The 24020-nt window shown below is 44.8% G+C and overlaps 2 protein-coding genes across 4 annotated transcripts in view; one reads left to right on the top strand and one right to left on the bottom strand.

Moving 5' to 3' along the window:
- Positions 1-20808, top strand: part of STAT1 (signal transducer and activator of transcription 1) — a 46396-nt gene extending 25588 nt beyond the window's left edge. For 2 of the 3 annotated variants that reach the window (XM_083408669.1, XM_083408668.1), the window contains exons 16-24: positions 596-694; positions 3437-3572; positions 5922-5971; positions 7397-7491; positions 9572-9711; positions 11214-11399; positions 12729-12801; positions 15202-15298; positions 18385-20808. In XM_083408669.1, coding sequence (XP_083264795.1) covers positions 596-694; positions 3437-3572; positions 5922-5971; positions 7397-7491; positions 9572-9711; positions 11214-11399; positions 12729-12801; positions 15202-15298; positions 18385-18402 — 894 coding nt within the window. In that variant the 3' untranslated portion in view covers positions 18403-20808. Of the gene's footprint in view, positions 1-595; positions 695-3436; positions 3573-5921; positions 5972-7396; positions 7492-9571; positions 9712-11213; positions 11400-12728; positions 12929-15201; positions 15299-18384 lie in introns of those variants that run through there. The other variant, XM_083408670.1, reaches the window with a different exon arrangement.
- Positions 20611-24020, bottom strand: part of GLS (glutaminase) — a 76995-nt gene continuing 73585 nt past the window's right edge. Inside the window, exon 18 of the mRNA XM_083409209.1 lies at positions 20611-23529. Within this exon, the coding sequence (XP_083265335.1) occupies positions 23373-23529 (157 nt within the window). The 3' untranslated portion in view covers positions 20611-23372. The remainder of the gene's footprint in view (positions 23530-24020) is intronic.

Genomic DNA, 24020 nt, shown 5'->3' with positions numbered 1-24020 from the left:
CTTAGAAAAAGGGGGTGGGGAGCGGAAAAAAACCTCACGAATCGCAAGACATTTTCGTCTTGCAAAGCAAGCCCATAGAGAAATTCGTCCTGCGAATTACCTCTGAAAACGGAAAACCCTTTCGTCTAGCGGGTTTTCCGTCTTGCGAGGCATTCGTCTTGCGGGGCACCACTGTATATGGAGTTTGGCTCACTCTGCAGTTTGTTTTGTTTCTAAATTCACCAAAGAGCTTTGAGCGTAGAAAAGTGAATATACCAACCTTGGCTATAGAGGCAACGGCCGATTTAGTTGCCTCTGAGCATGTGCGCGTGGCGCCAAACCAGGAAGCAGCCCCAAAACGTCACAGAGGTCATGAAAGGCGACATGCGCATGGTCCACCGATGCGCTTGGGGGTCTGGAATGCAACCCCCCCGCGCAAAACGAGGGTTGCCTGTCATATCTTTCTGTGTCGAAATATCCAGCCATGTTTTGCTAATTGTAATGACGTGATACTGCTGCCTAAAAGAATTTGGTACTGTGTCTCCCCTTAATTTCCGCGCCTTTGACCATCTTGGAAGCGTTCGCTCAATTTTTCCCTGTCACCTTCGCTTCCCAGACCACCTCCCTTCCTATTGTTGTGATCTCCAACGTCAGCCAGCTGCCGAGCGGATGGGCGTCCATCTTGTGGTACAACATGCTGACAAATGAGCCCAAGGTGAGTATCCTGGCATCTTTTTTTAAGTTCAGGATTTGGGTGGGTGAGTGGATATTGAAACAGTTGAAAGAATACTCTTTATTAAAGCAAGCCCCATTATTTTGTTCATCGGTTTACAGCTGTACCTTGGTTTTCAAACAGCTTAGTTCTCAAACGTTTTGGCTCCCAAACACCGCAACCCTGGAAGTGAGTGTTCCAGTTTGCTAACTGTTTTTGGAAGCCGAACGTCCGACGTGGCTTCCTGATTGGCTGCAGGAAGCTCCTGCAGCCAATCAGAAGCCACGCTTTGGTTTTCGAACGCTTTGGAAGTCGAACAGAATCCGTTTTGGAAGGTACGGCTGTATTTATTAAATTTATATCCTGCTCTTCGAATAACTTAGGGTAGCAAATACATCAATAAGTAAAGAGAGTCTCCTTTTTAAAAAATAATAATAATTAAAAACTTCTGAAGGAAAGCAATCACCCTCTCACAGCGAAAGAGCATTGTAACTTACCAAAGTCAATAATAGTACATGGCACAAAAGGAAAATGATTGTGACAGAGGAGGAAGCAAGCTCTGGTTTTGAAGGCTCTGTTTATGAAGGCTGATAATCCAGCATTGGTCATATCTGTGCACAGACCCATTGACCATAAGTTCAACATAAGACCCATTGAACATGGATATAAGTTTTTTCAGTGAGTTCATCCTATGTTGGATATCATTTCTTGGAACAACAATTTGGAATGAAAACAGTTTAAGGAGAAAGGACCTAAAAGCAGCTGGCTTTTCAGCTTGCAGTTGTGCAGTATTAAATAGCTCATGTAAAACGGTATCTTTTAAAAACGTAATTGGAAAGCTCCATTCAGTGCTGAGGTTTTCTTCAGTTACGTACGCTGAAGAACCGATTGGACACTTGATTTTTTTGGGAATTGCTTTTATGACTGTTGTGTAAACATTAGCATTGTTCGAACTCTTTTATACATGGCATTTTGGGGAGAAAAAGCAGCATTTTTCTCTCGATTTAAATTGTACAAGGGCAGTGCCATTCTCTGTGTAAGAAGAAATCACTTGCTTTGCTGATGTTGATCGTATTTCACTTTAAAAAACACACACCAGCTGCTTCCCGTATAAAATTAAAAATGGGCATGAGAACATGCAAATGGATTGTAGAGTTGTCAACAAAAGGAAAAGGAAGAATGTGGACAAAATGCAGACAGGAGAAACTGCGCACAACCGTCACAGAGAAGGCTGTGGATTTAACTATAATCCTTAAGCTATTTTTTTAAAATAACATTTTTGAAAAGAAGCAACAAGTTGTAACTACAAAATTGCAGGAAATTTTATTGGTTCCCCCCCCCCCCGCTCTGCCCAGGTAAAATAAACAATTATTGTTAGAGTTTCCATGTAGGTTGTCTGGAAATCCAAATACCATTTTAAGGTATGTGCCCTGGTCTGCCTCCTGTTTCCTTTTGAAATAGTAATGCTTTGTGTTGCATCAGAAGCCACCACCCCCCTCCTCAAAATGATTCCACGTTTCAGGAGTATGTGTCTTGTTGAGTGGGAAGATAAAAAAAGGTTTTTTTTGTGAGGAGGTTGGAGCTCACTGATAGGGATGTAAAAACTCCCCACATGGGTGTTTAGGCCTAGCCTTGTGGGAGCCAATATGGTGCAGTACTTAGTATTTCAAAATAAGGGGTGGGTCTGGACACAGGTTAAAAACGCTATAAATAAGTCAGAAATTAAATCGTTACAATGAAAGAAAAAAAATGCCTATGTAAAAATCCATATATACTTTTTTCTGCTCTCTGGCGCCATCTGGTGTTGGATGTTTATAACGCACTCAAAACGCATTAATGTGACGAAATTTACCATATTTTTCACTCTGTTGGACGCACCGGACCATAGGACGCACTGGACCATAGGAGGGGGAGAACAGGAAAAAAATTTTTTCTTGTTCTCCCCCTCTAAAACAAGGTCCATTCTGTGCGTTCACCCGAAGCCTCCGGAGCCCAGTGGGAGTTCCCGCTGGGCTCTGGAGGCTTTGGGTTCCTTTTGACCTGCTCTTTGGGTCTGGCGGGGGGACGGAGCGCTGCTTTCCTCCACCGCCAGCCCCAAAGACCAGGTCGGGGAACAGCGGGAAGGCGGCACTCTGCCTCCCCGCTGTCCCCCAAGTTTGTGGGGCTGGCAGTGGGGAGAAGTGCTGCTTTCCCCCATCGCCAGCCTCCAAACCAGGTCAGGTTTGGAGGCTTGCGGATATCTGCCTGAAGCCCAGGGTGCGCTGTGCAGCGCTCCCCCGGCTTCGGGCTGCAGGCTGCTATCCGCAAGCCTTGGGAGCGCGGCGGGCACTCCCACCGCACTCCGAAGGCTTGCGGATAGTTTCCTGAAGCATGAAGAGCGAGAGGGGTCAGTGCACACCGACCCCTCTCGCTCTCCAGGCTTCAGCGAAAGCCTGCACTTGCTCCATAGGATGCACACACATTTCCACTTCATTTATGGAGGGGGGAAAGTGTGTCCTATAGAGCGAAAAATATGGTAACTGAGTCCTAGGACCAAGGAGGCTGGTTCATATCTCGACTCTACCAATGGCTCTACCAATCATGTCTCAAGTTTCTCCTACCAAACAAGGTTATGAGAATAAAATGGGAGAAATTTCTATGACACTTGGGCTCCTTTGGAAGAAAGGTGGGATGACATTCCTGTAAATAAAACAAAAGTCAGTAAATAGTGGCTCAGATTCTAAATCCTTTCCTTTTCCTCTCCAGAATTTGTCCTTCTTTCTGAACGCGCCGTGTGCAAGGTGGTCGCAGCTTTCCGAAGTGCTGAGTTGGCAGTTTTCTTCTGTCACAAAGCGGGGACTCAACGCAGAGCAACTGAACATGATAGGAGAAAAGTTACTTCGTAAGTGATGTTCAAAAATGTTGCTTGCACTGTCAACCTCCTTAAAAAAAAAAAAATGCATGTAGGTTCCCACCATGTTTAATTAGAGGTTATGCCATTTCTGGATATTTTATATCCATCTTTTCTGGCGCACAAGGCATAACTGTTTCATTTCTTATCAGTTAGGAGGGAGGAGGGGGAGAGAAAACAAAGCAGGAGACAAGGTAGGATAGGATAGGATAGGATAGGATAGAATAGAATAGAATAGAATAGAATAGAATTTATTATTTATACCCCGCCCATCTGACTGGGTTTCCCCAGCCACTCTGGGTGGCTTCCAACAGAGTATTAAAATACAGTGGTGCCTCGCAAGACGAAAAGAATCCATTCCACGAGTCTCTTTGTCTTGCGGTTTTTTTTGTCTTGCGAAGCAAGCCCATTAGCGGATTAGCTCTATTAGCGGTTTAGCGGCTATTAGCGGCTTAAGGGATTAGCGGATTAGCTGCTAAAAGGCTATTTGCGGCTATTAAAGGTTTAAGGGATTAGCGGATTAGCTGCTAAAAGGCTAGATCAGCTGATAAGCGGCTTAGATCAGCTGTTAAGCGGCTTAGCGAACAGCTGTTAAGTGGCTTAGGGGCTTGGGAAAAAGGGGGGGGAGAGGAAAAAAACCCCAGGAATTGCAAGACATTTTCGTCTTGCAAAGCAAGCCCATAGCAAATTCGTTTTGCGAAGCACCTCCAAAACGGAAAACCCTTTCATCTAGCGGGTTTTCTGTCTTGCGAGGCATTCGTCTTGCGGGGCACCACTGTACAGTGGTCTGTTAAACATTAAAAGCTTCCCTAAAGAGGGTTGCCTTTGGTTGTCTTCTAAAAGTCTGGTAGTTGTTTTTCTCTTTGACATCTGGTGGGAGGGCGTTCCACAGGGCGGGTGCCACTACCGAGAAGGCCCTGGTTCCCTGTAACTTTGTTTCTCGCAGCGAGGGAACCGCCAGAAGGCCCTCAGCGCTGGACCTCAGTGTCTGGGGCAGAATGATGGGGATGGAGACGCTCCTTCAGGTATACTGGATCGAGGCCGTTTGGGCTTTAAAAATCAGCACCAACACCTTGAATTGTGCTCAGAAACGTATTGCAAATTATCTGCAAATTAACTGCAAAGTATCGGTTCAGCTCAGCTACCCCCTGGGAAGCTGTCAAGTCTCTACCTTTTCGCTCACCCATACATTGTCTTGTTGAAACACTCACCACAATGTTATTTTGATACTGGTATTCAACGATGTGGCAATTTATCACACAGCCCCTACTGTGGACCACATGGCTGAAGCTTGCATGAAGCCCAGTTATGTAGCTCCTGCCCTAAAGAAATTGTGAGCTATTCACTCTTCGAATCTGTTTGAAATTGGAAGTATTTCTGGGTTTATTATTATTATCATTATTTTAAAAACATCACATTTGTCAAAAGCGAGAAGAAAGCAAAATCTGCCGACTTGATCAGAATATAATTGGGGAGGGAGTCCCATGGACTGCAAGAAGATCAAACGCATCCATTCTGAAGGAAATCAGCCCTGAGTGCTCACTGGAAGGACAGATCCTGAAGCTGAGGCTCCAAGACTTTGGCCACCTCATGAGAAGAGAAGACTCCCTGGAAAGGACCCTGATGTTGGGAAAGATGGAGGGCACAAGGAGAAGGGGACGACAGAGGACGAGATGGTTGGACAGTGTTCTCGAAGCTACTGACACGAGTTTGACCAAACTGCAGGAGGCAGTGGAAGACAGGAGTGCCTGGCCTGCTCTGGTCCATGGGGTCATGAAGAGTCGGACACGACTAAACGACTAAACAACAACATAGAGTCTTTCTTTCATGAATGGATGGATGGATGGATGGATGGAAGGCAGTTTGTCTGTACATTCTTAAAACAAATAAATGAAAGCAGGAGAAAAGAAAATCAAGATGATGAAAAAGAAGCTAGAACAGAGGGAAATGATGGGTTTCATAGAAATTAAAGAAGAAGCAAATTCGGGAATAGTAGCAACATTGGAATTAGCATTATTATATCTGTATATAGGACCATATAAATATGCTACTAATAGAAATAAGTGGGATATCTTCTTATAGCATATATATATATATAGTTACTAGGAAATTCCTAAGTCCTTAGCACGGCAGCGCAGATGGGAATAAGGCATGTTCCAATCAGCAGGGTTTTTCTTTTCTTTTCTGGGAGTCCTTCCCCTCCCTTTGCCCTTGGGATTTAAATTCAATCCTTTGTGTTCTTGGAGGGTAAGATTCTATCTCCAATCTTGCATGTGATACAGATATATTAGCCTAATTACTATCTGAAGAGTAACATGGCGATAACTTGTTTCCCTTTAGCGAACGGATGCACTGCGGACGGCACTATTACTTGGGTGAGGTTCTGTAAGGTAGGATATTTCCTTTTTTCTTTTTCTAAAGGGGCCAGAGTCCAACCACTGCTGGATCCATTGATAACCAGTTGGTTGCCTAAGTCGGAGACAAACCGTAGTTTTATAACGGAGTTTAAGGTGGCGTGATAAAGGCCTTTGTTCGTCAAATCAAAAAAGTTGTTGTGGGGTTTTTTTTTTGAGCCACTGCACAAACCTGAAAAAATGTGTGTGGAGGCCATGGTGGAAAACAGAGCCTGAACTGTCATTTTTTAAAACTTTCTGGTGGGGAGGGGAAGCTGATGTTTGCTAAAACAACTCGCCTCAGGTCTTACAATCTTGCATTCTCTCCAGTTGCCAGCAGAGGGTACTAAATAGAACAGAAAACACGCCAGTGTACTGAGAATCATTTTGTTGTGGTTGTAATTTTACTGATGCAGTGAGAACCAGGATGGGGGGAGATTGGGCCGAGGGGAGAGCACCCAAGAGAGAGGAGTCTTGTATTTTCGGGAAAACAGACTGTCTTGAGTGTACAACCATAGGCAACATTATATTGCTGAACAGCAATGTGTGCAATAGGAGTCTCCCCCCCCCCTCTCTCTCTCTCACACCACACACACACACACACACACCCTCAGCTCAGCATACATTGTATGTTTGGACTGTGGGGTTTCAGTCATTTTCAATAGAAAGGCACATGTGCACAGTGCAATCTCTTTTGGTGCCCAGTTGCCTTCTATGAATCATCTTGCTCCAAACACCTTTTACTAGCTTTCACCAGGCTTGTTCATAGGTTACCCTGAGCACAAGTCGCAGACTGTGTTTGTGCATGTACAAGTGTTTGTGCTGGCTGGTTTTTAAAAAAATACATAGTAGTTATTTTTATTATTTATATCCCACCCATCCGGCTAGGTTTCCCCAGCCACTCTGGGTGGCTTCCAGCAGAATATAGAAACATAATTGAATGTCAAGCGTTAAAAACTTCCCGATACAAGGGTTGCCTTCAGATGTCTTCTAAAAGTCAGATAGTTGTTTATTTCCTTGACATCTGGTGGGAGGGCGTTCCACAGGGTGGGTGCCACTACTGAGAAGGCCCTCTGCCTGGTTCCCTGTAACTTGGCTTCTCGCAGTGAGGGAACTGCCAGAAGGCCCTTGGAGCTGGACCTCAGTGTCCGAGATGAACGATGCGGGTGGAGAAACTCTTTACGGAGCAGTAGCTCAACTATTGGGTACACAAGTTTCACACTCATTGAATGCAATGTGTGAACACCCTTACGCACAATAGCATAGAACACAAAATCGGAAGACCCAAGAACAGCCGTGAGGAAAAAAATTAATGAGAAGAGCACCACTGATAGAACGGATACATTTAATGTACGAGCTCTGTTGTGGTTAGCTGAAGTAGCAACTTCTAACGCACTGTTCTTTTGTTTCCTTCAATTTCAGGAAAACATAAATGACAAAAACGTTCCCTTCTGGTTGTGGATTGAAGGCATCCTTGACCTCATTAAGAAACATCTTCTCGCCCTCTGGAACGATGGGTAAGAGTTTCAGAGGCTTCTTGAGGGCAGTGGATGGGCTTGGAATCCTAAATAAAACCACGTCTGGAATTATTATTATTAATAATAATAATTAATAAATTTATTATTTATACCCCCACCCATCTGGCTGGGTTTCCCCAGCCATTCTGGGCGGCTTCCAACAAAAGAATAAAAATACATTAAAACATCAGTTAAATAACATTAAAGGTGTTCTGGTTGGAATTGAGCATCTTACAATGCAGTCTTTGTGCATTGACTCCATTGAATTCATGGGGTTTTATTCCCAGGACCCTTGTCTTCCCCCTTGAAATCAGTGGTGCTTAAACAATGCTTAGCTTTGCCACCACCGAAAAAAGGGAGAACATTTTGCATATGGAATAGTCTTGAGGGCATGAGGAGAGAGAAACACAATGAAGGAGATTTCAGTTTTAAGGTTTACGGCAAGGATGGGAATCTGTCGCCCCTGCAAATGTTCTTGCAATTCAGCTCCTCCCTGCCCCTGCCAGAATGACAAGACAGTCAGAGATTTTTGGGAGTTGCAGTTCAGCAGTGTCTGGAAGGCCGCAGTTTCCCTGCTCCTGGGTTAGGAACTGTTGTCAGAACGGCAGCTCAAAGACCCATTAAAACGCAGTTTAAATGGCTTATTATATATCTGCTGGTAGGCTCCAAACAACAGCAGTCTAATTAATTGTGTAAACAGTAATTGCTCAGACCGTGAAACGATAGGCAGTGCTGAACGTGTACCCATTTCTCAAAACAGAACTTTAATTGCCCTGAAATTGCTTTTTTTTTATGGAGCAGTATAAAGTATATATGGGGAAGAAGCTGGGGGGATAAATATACCTCTAGAGAGCTATTGTAGCTTGTTATCCACAGCATAGCAAACAGGTTTACTGAGAAAATAAAAGCATTTTTATGGATTGCCTTCGTTATGAAAAAGCAAGTAATGTAAAGAGACGGATAGCTGGGACCTGCTGGAATATTTGCAGTATATTTGGGAGCTTCTAAACAGTGAAAAGGTTCTGCCTTGACCCGTCCCCTCCAAATTAAGGTGAAGGAAATGAGGAACAATTAGCAAGCCGCATCCCTAATTTATAATGCAACTTTTGATTTTGTGGTCAGTAAAGGTAGGTATTTTCTTAAAGGTAAAGGTAAAGGTACCCCTGCCCGTACGGGCCAGTCTTGACAGACTCTAGGGTTGTGCGCCCATCTCACTCAAAGAGGCCAAGGGCCAGCGCTGTCCGAAGACACTTCCGGGTCATGTGGCCAGCGTGACATCGCTGCTCTGGCAAGCCAGAGAAACGCCGTTTACCTTCCCGCTAGTAAGCGGTCCCTATTTATCTACTTGCACCCGGGGGTGCTTTCGAACTGCTAGGTTGGCAGGCGCTGGGACCGAACAGCGGGAGCGCACCCCGCCGCGGGGATTCGAACCACCGACCTTTCGATTGGCAAGCCCTAGGCACTGAGGCTTTAACCCACAGCGCCACCCGCGTCCCACGGGTATTTTCTTACTTAATAGTAAAACCCAACTTTCACTCCAATGATTCTCCTAAATCTGTACTGCTGCCACAATGGGGGTGGAGACGCTCCTTCGGGTATACTGGGCCGAGGCCGTTTAGAGCTTCCACAGGGCGGGTGCCACTACTGAGAAGACCCTCTGCCTGGTTCCCTGTAACTTGGTTTCTCGCAGCGAGGGAACCGCCAGAAGGCCCTCAGCGCTGGACCTCAGTGTCCGGGGCAGAACGATGGGGGTGGAGACGCTCCTTCAGGTATACTGGACCAAGGCCGTTTAGGGCTTTAAAGGTCAGCACCAACTCTTTGAATTGTACTCAGAAACGTAGTGGAAATACTCATTTGTAAGCCATTTTGGCAGTTGTGGGCGGATAGGACTTTACCATAAATCGGTGCACTCTGGATGTTGTTGGACTTTAACTTCCATCAGCCCTGATTGAGGAGACTTGAGAGTATCTAGACAATACCTTCAGGGCCCCAGGTTGGTGTCCTCTTGACTTACTACAAGGCCAAAGTCCTGTCACAAATGTTTTTGTGTATCTGTGCTCTTCTCTTTTTGACATTTCAGAAGCATCATAGGCTTCATAAGCAAAGAACGAGAACGTTGCTTGCTCAAGAATAAGCCCACCGGTACCTTCCTCCTGAGGTTCAGTGAAAGTAGTCGAGAAGGAGCCATCACTTTTACCTGGGCAGAAGGACCACAAAATGGTAGGCAAACACTCAAAAAGAACACTCATGTGGTGTTCAAGGGCTTAAATTTTTTTTTAATACATTTTTTTAAAAAAAATATTTTTTGGGGAAAAAACCTATCCATTGCATATTTTTTGTGTGGCAGCACATATACTAAAATTGGAACGATACAGATTAGATTAGCATGGCCCCCGCGCAAGGATGACACACAAATTCGTGAAGTGTTCCATTTTTAAATTTTTTGTGCATGTGCCATTCTTCCAAGTTTTTTGTCTGATACCTGCATACAAGGAATGGTAGAATTCGTAAAAGCATCTTCACGTGGATCACTACCAAGATTGATACAGTGGTACCTCAGGTTACATACGCTTCAGGTTACAGACTCCCCTAACCCAGGAATAGTACCTCGGGTTAAGAACTTTGCTTCAGGATGAGAACAGAAATCGTGCTCTGGCGGCGTGGCAGCAGTGGGGGGCCCCATTAGCTAAAGTGGTGCTTCAGGTTAAGAACAGTTTTAGGTTAAGAACGGACCTCCAGAACGAATTAAGTACTTAACCCAAGGTACCACTGTATAAGAATTCCACACCGTGGATATTGCCAGTATAAGAACTGAATAGATTGTATTTCCTGATCAATCTGCTAGACTTTAATTTATCATAATATGTTTCGTTTGTATGATAGGTTGGTCTATAGAACCATATATTTTGATATGATATGTTGAATCACATTTAAAAATAACTTATATACAGCCTGTATATTTGTTTGTGTTATTTTTTGTGTGGGAGCAAATCCTCTCATGTTCATCGTAGCCTTGCTCTCCAAGCACAGTTGCTTTTTGAATTGGGCCTCCTACACAATAATAAGCTATGGAAATTTTCTCTTGCGCCCCAATTTCTCACAAAAAATAAATAAATTTGGAATGTGCCTTCCTTTGAAGCAAATCTCTTTCTTCCTGTTTTCCTCTTGGCATAATTGTGGGAAAGGGAGCCTAGGCAGGGATTTTGAGAGAATGGAGAAAAGCATGGAAGGAGAAGCTGGTTTGTTTTTCTGACTGCTGTGTAATTGGAATTTATAAGTTTATGGAATGCAGAAATTATATAAATTGTCAAACCATTCATTCTAGCACGCGGGGGGGCACATAAATGGTATAATTTGGCATTTGAAAGATTGGCATTATTAATTACAATTTTGTATTGGCATAATGAGGCTTTTATTGGATTATTGTAATTGAAAACTAATAAAAATTATATTTTTAAAAAATGGAAGGAGAAGTTGGCAACTTCTTAAGAGCCATCCTCCTTTTAACTCTGGTGCTGAGGGAAAGCTCCTCACCTGCTAAATTTCTCTTCTGTTACAGGGTGGTGGTGAATGGCAAGCCTAATGTGAAGGATAAACAGTAGATAGCAGCTTTCTGAGTTCTGTTAGCTTCTTAGCAGACCAAGTGTGTTGAAAGTTGAGTTTCTGGTCTTGCTTTTAATTCTTCTCTCTCTCCACCCCCCACTCCCCTGGCTATGTACCAGATAATTTTTGTCACTCAGTGGAGCCCTACACAAAGAAGGAACTCTCTGCGGTTAGCCTGCCCGATATTATTCGCAGCTACAAGGTGATGGCGGCTGAGAATATTCCGGAAAACCCCCTGAAATTTCTTTATCCAGATATTCCCAAAGACAATGCCTTTGGAAAATACTACTCCAGGCCCAAAGAATGTGAGTACTTTTCCTTTGAAACAAAAACATGTGCTGTGGTCAGTTCCATGAAGCATCAGTAGCTGAATTTGTAGCGGTGAAAAGCCATGTTCTTTAAAAAAAAAAAACAACAACAATTTCCTCTCATAAATTAGCAGTGCCACCCCATCTTTTTTTCCTGGGCCCCAAACAGGGATGGCACAGGGGCAGCTGTAAGGAAAATAGCAGAGAATAGCAGCAAACGGGTGATTTGAAATGTAGTCTTGTCCATTGCGTTTTCCAGTGCTTTTTTTCTTTAAAAAAAATGTTTAGGGGTGCTCTCGTTTTCCTACTCATATTGAAATACTGCCCCTCAATGAGGCCAGACTTGGATTCACAAAATGATTAGGGGTTTGCACACCCCCCCCCAGAAAAATAGCACTGGCTTTCCCCCCAGTTCTAGACCTGACGATGCACGTTTTGACAATTCTGGGTGCATCCGCTGCGATGTCATGGTCGCCAATATGGACAGAATTGTTACGGGGTTGGAATTCCAACATCAGTGTTTTCAGTCGGCACAAGCGCTTCATCTTCGTGCCATTGTGGAGGGTCTCTCTTTGCCCCACCCCAAGCCAATTGGGTGCAGAGGGTGGGGGAGCTCCATTGTATGTGCAGAAGTCCTTGCTGGGGGCTTCCGCTGGCGTTCTCGTTTGATGAAACCCAACTGTTGTCTTTACATTAAAGTGAAGTCCCAAGAAACGTTGGGAGTGCTTTTGTAGTATTTTAATATTCTGTTAGGGACGCGGGTGGCGCTGTGGGTTAAGCCACAGAGCCTAGGACTTGCCGATCAGAAGGTCGGCGGTTCGAATCCCCGCAATGGGGTGAGCTCCCGTTGTTCGGTCCCTGCTCCTGCCAACCTAGCAGTTCGAAAGCTCGTCAAAGTGCAAGTAGATAAATAGGTACCGCTCCGGCGGGAAGGTAAACGGTGTGTCCGTGTGCTGCTCTGGTTCTCCAGAGGCGGCTTTGTCATGCTGGCCACATGACCCAGAAGCTGTACGCCGGCTCCCTCGGCCAATAAAGCGAGATGAGCGCCGCAACCCCAGAGTTGGTCACGACTGGACCTAATGGTCAGGAGTCCCTTTACTTTACTAATATTCTGTTGGAAGCCACCCAGAGTGGCTGGGGAAACCCAGCCAGATGGGCGGGGTATAAATAATAAAGTATTATTATTATTATTATTATTATTATTATTATTATTATTAGACTCCCAACTCGCGTCAGCCCCTGACCATTGGCCATTTTTGGCTGAATGAACCAGTTCCATAGTTACTAAAACTGGGTTTTGTATGTGTTTTTCTTTCATCATTTTAGCCGCAGAACCCATGGATGTGGATGGCGGAGGAAAAGGTTACATCAAAACTGAATTAATCTCTGTGTCTGAAGTGTGAGTTTGCTGAGAAGACAGCTGAATGTACTTTTAAAAAAACAAAAAAACTGTGATAGATGCTAAGAAGTGAAATTCCTGTGTTGTTACTACAGGGTAGAACACTCCCCACCCCCGCCACCCCACATATACACACACACACCTACCTTTCTGCTTTTGCAGTGCGGACCTTCAAAGTGACCTCTGGGGTACCAGCAGAGCTGAACTATATAACCTGTTCATGCCTAGGCTGACTCCAGAAGTTCATCCATGGACCATCTTGCCTTCCAAAACACACCATCACTTAGTGATGCACTGCGCACTCGGAGGAGGGGGGTGGAAAAACCTCACGCACAAAGAAATGTCAAAATAAAATGTTAATTTTGGATATTGGTATAATGTGCTTCTTTGGCGGTACTTAATTTGGGATGGACAACCAGATTTCCCCAGGGCTTTTTTTGTTTGTTGTTTTGTTTTGTTTTTGGAAGGGGGGCAAAGGGTTAAGACTCCTGGGTTGTCAGCTGGCAAGGGGATGCAGCTGGGGGTGGGGTGGGGGTCTAAAGGGAAGGGACTTGGAGCCTGGGCTGAGCCCAGAGGTGGTTCTGCACAAAGGAGCAGCAATGCTTTAGGCAGGCAACTGCCTAAGTGGGGGGAGAAACCGGGTTTCTGTTTTCTCCCTGCCCCCTTCTGCTTGTCCCACCACTCAGGTCAGTCTTTCCTTTGCTAAATCTCTGTGTGGTCTCCCTGCCCACTGTTTGCATTCCTCTGTTTCCCCTTCCTCCATAAATCCAAAATGGCACCCTCCATTCCCTAGCTGCCCCCTCTCTTTCTCACTGGAACACTCAACACCTCCCCCCCCCAACCCAGTCTGCCCCTTCAGTTTGTGTGTTTCCATATTCTGATTTAAAACTTCCCCCTTGTGTGTGTGTGTGGGAGAGAGGGATTGTTCCCCATCCATTTTGACTCTCTCTAAACAAATTAGATTGTAAGCCTAGAAGGCAGGGACACTTGTCTCGTATGTGTTTTGATACAGTTCCCAGTTCTTAAATGCTAATAAAGTATATAGGCTCCTTCTCTATCCTAGAGAGCCCTTTTAGCAGTTTCCAGCTATATAATTGAGAACACAGTATGCCACTGTAAGTTAAATAATATTCCAGAATTCTCTTTTGTCCATCCATCGGGGAGCAGGCTCCATCAGCTTTGTAGCCACTCCCCCTGGGATGACATCATCAACCATATATGGGTAAATGGGTGGAGCTATAGCTTAGCAGTAGCGCAGTAATTTTGCAATCAAAAGGTCTCTGGTGTCTCCTTGTAGGTGTGGGAATCCCTAGAAAACCACTACCGGTCAGTGTAGATAATATTTCTCTTAACTGACCATATTTTTTTAAAAAAAATGTTGTCCAATTAACCAGGATTGTCTTTTAAAATTGATTTAAAGGGTTTTTAATTAAAGTTTGCAGCCCTAATTTTTAATGTCACACTGGCCCAGCCTCCCAAAGTGTCCTAACAAATAGATCTGGTAAAGTCATGGTTTTTTAGAAAAAAAAATAATAATAATGTATGACATGGCAACAGTTGGAAGAGTTTTAAGGCCATCTCCTTACAGCACGCCTTCATCTTCTTGCCTCACGTTTGCATTTTGCCATGCGTGAAGGAAAAGGTGCTTCTCTGTGAGTAGGAACAGGTCAAAGATGTGTGCTGCTCAAAGTTGAGAGGGCTGCCTCTGTATATTCTTTCCAGTATGCTGCTTTTTCTGTGTGCAGTATGTAGGATATTCAAACACACAATCTCTCCCTGCCCCTCTGAATTTGTGCGCTATCTCCTTAACGGGCTGCTTATATTTAATTGTGCATGCCTGAGCATGGATTGCATGCGCCGTGTATCAAATAGGAACCGCCTCCGAAGGTGTGGCTATCCTAACTTAACGCTTGCATTGCCAGTTAGGCCTCTGTGTACAGGGATGATTCCCACTTGGGTCCGGTTCACGTTTGGCTCCTGTATTGGCAAGGGTAATGCTAGACCTCTGTGCCCTAGTAGTATTGGGGGATGCTGTTAAAATTCTACTGTGCTGTTCGAAGCGATCTGATTGTCTTAGCAGGGCAAGAAGGGTCCGCTGTTGGGTTTACATTGCCTTTGGGCAACGCTTAATGATTTCGAGCACTTTAAATTAACAGTTTGGCCAGAGGTATCTGCAGGGGTAAGAACCAGTCTCCCTCCAGATGCTGTTAGACTCCGACTCCCACACCCAGTTTGGCTTTTTGCTGGGGAAGGTGGGCACTGATCTCCCAACATCTGCTCGGCGTCTGGTTCCCCAGCCTTGTTTATACCAGGACTAGTGATTCCCTGGTTGCTCCCAGCTTATTAGAAACAGTCACGTTCTTGTTGTTTTCTCCCCACCCCCTCCTTCTTATCTTGCAGCCACCCTTCCAAACTGCAGAGCACGGATAACCTCTTGCCAATGTCCCCGGAAGAGTTTGACGAGGTCAAACGAGCGATAGCCTCTGCAGACATGATGGTGAGTCAGCCACAAAGCCGGGGGCTTCTGAAGCCTTGCTTACCTGTCGGGCACGTTTATCTGTCATGGATGCAAGAAATTCACATAGTGCCGCCATCCCCGAGAGACTTAGCATGATTTTATATAATATAATAATAATAATAATTTATTATTTATACCCCGCCCATCTGGCTGGGTTTCCCCAGCCACTCTGGGCGGCTTCCAACTGAATATTAAAAACAATACAGCGTCAGACATTAAAAACTTCCCTAAGCAGTTGTCTTTTAAAAGTTAAATAGTTGTTTATTGCCTTGAAATATGGTGGGAGGGTGTTCCACAGGGCAGGCGCCACTACCGAGAAGGCCCTGTGCCTGGTTCCCTGTAACTTGGCTTCTCGCAGTGAGGGACTAGCAGCAGGCCCTCAGCGCTAGACCTCAGTGTTGTGGCTGAACGATGGGGGTGGAGACGCTCCTTCAGGTATACTGGACCGAGGCCGTTTAGGGCTTTAAAGGTCAGCACCAACACTTTGAATTGTGCTTGGAAACATACTTAGTAACATCATAGAAGGCCTGGAAACGATGCCTTATGAGGAACGGCTAAGGGAGCTGGGCATGTTTAGCCTGGAGAAGAGGAGGTTAAGGGGTGATATGATAGCAATGTTCAAATATATAAAAGGATGTCACATAGAGGAGGGAGAAAGGTTGTTTTCTGCTGCTCCAGAGAAGCGGACACGGAGCAATGGATCCAAACTACAAGAAAGAAGATTCCACCTAAACATTAGGAAGAACTTCCTGACAGTAAGAGCTGTTCGACAGTGGAATTTGCTGCCAAGGAGTGTGGTGGAGTCTCCTTCTTTGGAGGTCTTTAAGCAGAGGCTTGACAACCATATGTCAGGAGTGCTCTGATGGTGTTTCCTGCTTGGCAGGGGGTTGGACTCGATGGCCCTTGTGGTCTCTTCCAACTCTATGATTCTATGATAGTAACACAGGGAAGAGCTTCTTGCTGAGCAGCAGTTAGTAAACTCTACAGGTGTGATTCAGCAATCCCCTACAGCAGTGGTTTTCAACCAGTGCATTGTGGCACCCCGGGGTGCCTTGAATCATGGTCAGGTTTGCCCTCCATCCCTGCTTCCTTCCCATCCTCTTCTCTGATGCCCTCCCCCTCCAAAGGCTTGCACAGCTGTTTGTTGAAGCGAATGGTGACTCTGGGACCAGCCGGGGTGCTGGTGGCCTCAGTAAGCAAGCAAGCAAGTGAGGATTCCTAAGGAGAGGAGAAGGGAGATGGAAGGAGGCTGAGGGAACCCTCCACAAGAGTGTCCAAGAAAGGGGTGAGGGGCTGACAGCTCAGCAGGCAAGGGGTGGCAATTGAGCTCCTGAGACCCACAGGGGAGCCACAGAAAGAATGTAGTAGGTTGAGGAAGCAGTGGACTCAAAAAAGGTTGAAAACCTCTGCCCTGCAGAACTGAAAAAGCTACCCTGGAGTCTGTTAGCTTTAAGGCAAGATTGTATCTTAAAAAGCAGAGACATCACCTTGCCAACAAAGGTCCGTATAGTTAAAGCTATGGTTTTCCCAGTAGTGATGTATGGAAGTGAGAGCTGGACCATAAAGAAGGCTGATCGCCGAAGAATTGATGCTTTTGAATTATGGTGCTGGAAGAGACTCTTGAGAGTCCCATGGACTGCAAGAAGTTCAAACCTCTCCATTCTGAAGGAAATCAGCCCTGTGTGCTCACTGGAAGGACAGATCGTGAAGCTGAGACGCCAGTACTTTGGCCACCTCATGAGAAGAGGAGACTCCCTGGAAAAGACCCTGATGTTGAGAAAGATGGAGGGCACAAGGAGAAGGGGACGACAGAGGACAAGATGGTTGGATAGTGTTCTCAAAGCTACCAGCATGAGTCTGACCAAACTGCGGGAGGCAGTGGAAGACAGAAGTGCCTGGCGTGCTCTGGTCCATGGGGTCACGAAGAGTCGGACACAACTAAACGACTAAACAACTACCTTTCCCCTTTGCTGGGGGATGCTCAACTCTGGATTTCCTCCAATGAGCAGAGGCGTAGGCCAGGGGTCAGCAAGGTTTACCTCACCTAGGCCAGTTCACTCCAGCAGAGAGCCCACGATTTCTGTGCAGACACAATTTTTAACGCCACGGAAGCGAGTCCCTGCACCACATTGTGCCGTTTTAGGACAGCGCGTGGGGACTCACCAAGCAGGCGGCTCAGTTTGGGGGCAGCTCATGGGCCGGTTAAATGACCCCCATGGGCCGCTTGTGGCCCCTGGGCCTTAGGTTGCCGACTCCTGGTGTAGACTATGGATATAAGGTTTCTTCCTTAAGGCAGCATAACTGAGCTGTCCCTTTTATACACCAATTTAACTGTAATAACTTACACGTGGGTGGCGCTGTGGGTTAAACCACAGAGCCTAGGACTTGCTGATCAGAAGGTCGGTGGTTCAAATCCCCGCGACGGTGAGCTCCCATTGCTCGGTCCCAGCTCCTGCCAACCTAGTAGTTTGAAAGCACTTCAAAGTGCAAGTAGATAAATAGGTACCGCTCTGGCAGGAAGGTAAATGGCATTTCCGTGCGCTGCTCTGGTTTGCCAGAAGTGGCTTAGTCATGCTGGGCACATGACCCGGAAGCTGTACGCCAGCTCCCTCGGCCAATAAAGCAAGATGAGTGCCACAACCCCAGAGTCAGCCACGACTGGACCTAACTGTCAGGGGTCCCTTTACCTTTACCTTACTCAAAGCCAGCTGGTGCAATTTATAGCAATCCCAATTTTAACACTGGTCTCCTGTTAAGAGACACCGTTTTTTGGTGGTAGTGTGGGGAGTGATGATGAAGTGGACAGAGGCCATTGTGCAGACTTGGCTTTGCCCCACTGCTTTTTGAGTTAATGCAGGGCATTGTATCTGCTTGCATCTCTCCAAGCAGCCTCCTTTAAATAATAGTGAATAAGCTGGTGCACAGACCATGGGACTCAAGAGCTGCTCTTCAGCTGGTTAAAAGCAGATTTGTAGGATCAAGCGCTCCACCAAAAGTGTAGAATGTTAAGTGTCATTTGTCATTGTCACTTGGGTAACCTGTCTTTTTTTTCTTTTCTTTTCCAGCTATGTCCAGATTATTGAACGTAAGGGCTGGCTGGCTAGGCCTGCATCAAGACTTAGCGACTCGTGAGTTGAGGACCCATAAAGGCTGTAGAATCCATATTATGCAGTTCTGGCTTCTGAGCACTGCAGTGCCTTATGTATCGCTGCTGTACTGTTTTTAAAGCTACGCTTTCGGCTAACAAAAGTTAAAAGGGTTTGTTCTTTTGTTACGAAAATAGTGGTTTAGGCTAGTGATCCAGGACATAACTTATTTTCCAGCAGCTTGTTTGTGTGTGTCAGTTGTTGTGTGCTTATGGCGATTTTATTTTATTAGCGTTGCATACATTCCTAGCTTGTTCTCTGTGAAATGGAATGTTCTTTTAAAAACAAAGCACCAAGAACATTCAAATTGGAAGCCTAGATTTCCTGCAGAAATCAAATCTGGTTTTGTTGCTGTGTCACAGAGAGGCAAAATGCATACAAATCAGGATTCCTTGGTGGGGTACTGTTAACTGCACAGTCCTGACTTAACTGTGGAGTCCTAGTTAGGGCTCTTTCGAAGTTCACCCCCTGTTCCGTGGGGTGTAGCTTGACATAAGCATTATACCCCAAGTTCACAGCACTTGTGCCTCTTCTAACACTTGTGATTCCACTTTGGCCTACAGGAAAGCTAAGTGAAAGTGTGTTGCTGGAGGTGGAAACAAGATCATTCACCAAATGCAGAGCGCTAGTGTGGAAATAGGGAAGCGGGTGGCGCTGTGGGTAAAAGCCTCAGTGCCTAGGGCTTGCCGATCGAAAGGTCGGCGGTTCGAATCCCCGCGGCGGGGTGCGCTCCTGTTGCTCGGTCCCAGCGCTTGCCAACCTAGCAGTTCGAAAGCACCCCAGGGGGAAAGTAGATAAATAGGGACCGCTTACTAGCGGGAAGGTAAACGGCGTTTCCGTGTGCGGCTCTGGCTCGCCAGAGCAGCGATGTCACGCTGGCCACGTGACCTGGAAGTGTCTTCGGACAGCGCTGGCCCCCGGCCTCTTGAGTGAGATGGGCGCACAACCCTAGAGTCTGTCAAGACTGGCCCGTACGGGCAGGGGTACCTTTACCTTTACAGGTGGAGCAGGATTTGCTGTAGAGCTCAACGACAAGATCACGGTTATTGCTGTACCCAATTTTAAAGAGCAGAATTCCCTATTATATAACTGGTTATCTTTTCCTAAATACAGGAACGCTTTAGTGACTTAACGCTGAAAGCATTTAGAGGGCAGAGGCAGGTAATAGTTCCAGCTCTCGTAACTCATCTGGGGGTGGAGTCAATTTTTACCAGGAGTGCCCCCCCCCAAAAAATATGCCTATTCTGTAGGGTTCTATCCAGTAAGCCACTTTTATTGCAATCAAGTGGTATATAGATTTTTTTACATGCACGCTCTGCGTATCAGAGCCATTCAGTAAAAGGATGAATTTGCAAAATAAGCAGCATTGTTAGATTTGGGTCCCCCCCCCCCCCATTCCTGCCGTGATAACCTTTTAATGATCCCATGTATTTTGTATTCTGTGTTGGCAGACCATAAATGACACACACAGTTTGAAGACTGTAAATAAGTGGCAGCGCCTAATAACACGTGTGTAATTGTGGCATACCTTCGGTGTGTTTGGTTGCTAATGGAATACAGTGGTACCTCGGGTTAAGTACTTTATTTGTTCTGGAGGTCCTGAAACTGTTCTTAACCTGAAGCGCCACTTTAGCTAATGGGGCCTCTCGCTGCTGCCGCGCCGCTGGAGCACGATTTCTGTTCTCACCCTGAAGGAAAGTTCTTAACCCGAGGTAATATTTCTGGGTTAGCGGAGTCTGTAACCTGAAGCGTATGTAACCCGAGGTACCACTGTAATTTCCCATGGTGTCTCTTTTCATTAAAAGGGAATTGCTTTCTGGAGAGAGTCTTGATTGTGGAGGGAATTAAGAGACTGATTCTGTTGCCTAGGCTGTTCAGTGGCTAAGGCTTGTGTGCCTCACTTCGGCTCCAGAAAGATTAGTTCTACAGCCCCTCTATGCAACCCTAAAAGCAGTACAATCCTCTTAAGCAAACTAGAGTCCCAGCAGTGCACGTTTCACAATACACAAGTTCAGACTGGACCTCCCCCATCACTCAGCAAATGTGTTTTGTAAAGCTGCTATAGAAAGAATGAAAAGCTTAATTAATATGCTTCCACTGAGAACACACAGGCATAGTAGATCAGGGAAGAAAAAGCAAACCACCTTTTTTTTTTTGTTAAGCATGTTTATTATGTTGTAAAATGCAACACCACTGAATTTGGTAATCCTGAAAATAAATCTTACGTTCAGAAGTGGTACAGCTCAAGTATATTAAGTTTAGATTCAGTTCATGGGGAAACTGTCAAGAGGCAAATACAATCATCATAGTTTCTCCTCTACAATAAAGAATGTCAAATGTCAAGCCCAGGTATTTTACTCATTGGGTCACTACAAACAGTCACTGGTAGTTCTGCTATGAAACTAAAAAGGACATGCGTCCAGCACAACACATCCACACAAAAAATGGGATAGCTGATTCTAGGACTATTGCAGGAGCCATTTATGTACGAAGCATAAAATTGACTTAATTCTATAGGCTGTGATAAACAAGTATAGAATGCTTAGACTTTAAAACTGAGTGTGTTCTTCAAGCAAAACAAGCCTTTTTGGTAAACAAAAAACATGTTAGCAACAGAAAACAGAACTAAAGGACAGTATATTTATAAATAAGCCCACATGTAAATGAACTGCCTCCAATGGGCCACAATTACTTTACAAATTGCAACTTCCTCTTGTAATGAGGAAAAGCTATAACTACCTTCGAAGAGGCTGGTACTAAAATAGTTGCTGTCTACTGGCAGGGTGGAAATACTAATGTTAATCTCAAACTATTTGAGGGGAAATGGCTTTCATTTGCTTATATGCATAATGCTTTTTTTTTTCCTTTGCAGTATTACAATTTGATTAAATAGTGATAACTAGAGACTACTGAAATGCCAAAAGGATAAATTTGAATACTTTAAGGAGATACACGTAGAATATGATTCGTTTTGGAGAAAAGAACAGCTATGACTCTCTAGGCCCGGCAAATGGACTTTTATACTTTCAGTCTTTGCAGAATATTGCTAAGCACTCCTGAGGAGTTGCAGTAAACTCTGTCCTCAATTTGGCTCAAAGAACGTTAGTGGAGGGGTAGTGGCACAGAGCCCAGTGGATGGCATTTAGGGAAATAAAGCTTGTGGAGTTCTTGAAAGAAACTCCTAAAACCTGTGAACAAATAGGATATTCTACCAGTAATGAGAGGTTTGCTAAAATGTGCAACTTCCAGCTTTTATTTTTGGAATCCACTTTTAAGCCTCACTTGTTATGCAAGACCTGTTTTGGTTCCTCACGCCCATACCATGTGTTTTTCTCCGCGTCTCCTCCTGGCTTTACTATCTACTCTTCCTTATTATACAACAAGAATAACAGAAAATGGTGGCTATGATTCTGGTGCAATCCACCTCATAGGGCCTGCAACCCAGTTTCGATCCACTGCTTATTATAATGTAGTATCTCAGGCCTATCCCTTCATATGCTCAGTCTCAAACCCCTCATCTTTCCATGGCGTAAGCATTTCCTTGAGGATGCAAATCATTCTACTTCAGTCATTGTTTCCTTCAACAAAACCCAACATAACCTTCAGTCATTGTTTACTTCAACAAAGGAGGGGTAGCAACATCAACACCACATGGAATCCTTATTTCAAGTTCACAGAGATTTCATATAGCTCCCACCTTTATAAAACGCCATTTCTTTGCATCTAGATTGATTCTGACACAATGAACATCCATAATAACATCACCATGACCTGCTTTGATCAGGTCGCTTAAGCAAGTTGCACATAGCATGAGTGTCACCAAGTTGAGAATGGAGGTTAGTTGGAAGTACCCTTCTGACACCATTGTTGCAATTATTTCCCCTGGCGTGAAACCAGCCCCCACATCACCTTTATCCACACATAATTTGAATTTAGATTTACACACTACAAAATGCCAGGTTCTCTATTTATACCTGCAGGTCCTTGATTGGAATAAAGTATTTGCCACTGCTAAATAAAGAATACAAGGAGGAAACACTTGCCGTCAGTCAGACTCCAGTGTGGTATGTATACGACGATTTGGTGAAAACGAAGAGTGTTGAGAAGAACCAGTGGCTGCCGAAGGACTGAGGAGTATTTCAGCAGCCAGACATGAGGATAAAGCAGATTTGATAGAAACATCTAAGATCTCGTGGTTATCTAATTACATTCCTCTATATCTTTTGGTCAAACAAACCTTAGAACAGATTCCCTGATAAAAACACTATTTGAATAAAAAGTTAAGCCTAGACCACTGACCCCAGTCAACAATCTATACTTCTGAGAATTTACATGATGTAAACAAGTATCATGGGAAATTAAAAACGCAAGAAATACGTAAGTGCAGATTGCAGCTCGACACACACAGACTAAATCCACATCACGCATCCAAACTAAATCCATGTCAGCAACAAATCTTGAAAATCTAGCAAGACCACATTGACACTTGTGTGTGGCCCAGTTCCACTCAGGCACACTTCCCAGACGGCTTCAATTAATAATTAAAAAAATAAAATTCAGAACGGGGGAGAGGGAGTTCTTGACCATGGAGTGAAGCATCACGGAAAACAGAAAAATAAATAAAGTAGTGCACAAAGCCAACAGCAGCTAATATTTCTTTTTTTTTTCTATCGGTTATAAGTAGCACGAGGTAATATTGCTCACATCATGAATGGAGACTTGGAAGTTTTGTTTTTCTGAAAGAGAAACTAGACTTGTCTGTGCGCGATGACGAAAGCTCCTGTAACACTGAAACAAAGATACATCACTATCCAATAGAAACACACACGCTCTTCATAATCATTTTTTCCACAATTAATTAGATCAGTAATCTCAATTCTTGGGATCTAGCAGGGGGGAAAAGAGGGTTATAGTAAGCCGTCGAGGTTCTTCTGCACAGTTTGGTTTTCCTTTCCACTGCCAGAATCGTCCGGAGGCGTGTACTGGACCTGATATTCTTGAAGAATTTTAAATACGTCATGATGTCCAAAGTGCAAAGCTTCATCCATAGGTGTGTTGTTCCATCTGCAGGAGCAAAAACATTCAGGTTGAAGAAGATGATGTGGGTATCAAAATATATCGGAAGCTCTTGCCATATTTGTAAAACCGCCCCCCTTTTCACCCAAGCTTGGAGCAGCTTTTTAGAATTAAAATAACCCAGAGAAGCAAACTGATAGAGTGACTTGCCTGAGGTCAGCCAGTATGTTAAGCGAGGAGTTAAAATGGGGATAGTGAGTTTCTCTTTTCCCTAGTGAAAAGGCAGGGAGATGGTGTGTCAGGTTCCACCCAACATTGTGGGTGCCCGGCACGCATGTGTGACATCAGCATGTGACATCACACATCGTCGCCGCAGCAGGAGGCCTCAATAGGTGTCTTTAAATCACAAGCATTTAATGAAAGCAGCGGGCAACACCTCTGCCTGCTTGCAGAACAAAAATATCCTTGTGCAATGGCACTAAAGATTTCTCTTACTCCCCACCTTTGTGCACCCTAAAAACAGCTCAAGAGGGTCCCTC

This window comes from Podarcis tiliguerta, assembly GCF_965153285.1.
Source record: "Podarcis tiliguerta genome assembly, chromosome: 1".
Lineage (NCBI taxonomy): Eukaryota > Metazoa > Chordata > Lepidosauria > Squamata > Lacertidae > Podarcis > Podarcis tiliguerta.
This window is presented reverse-complemented; position numbering and strand designations above follow the sequence as displayed.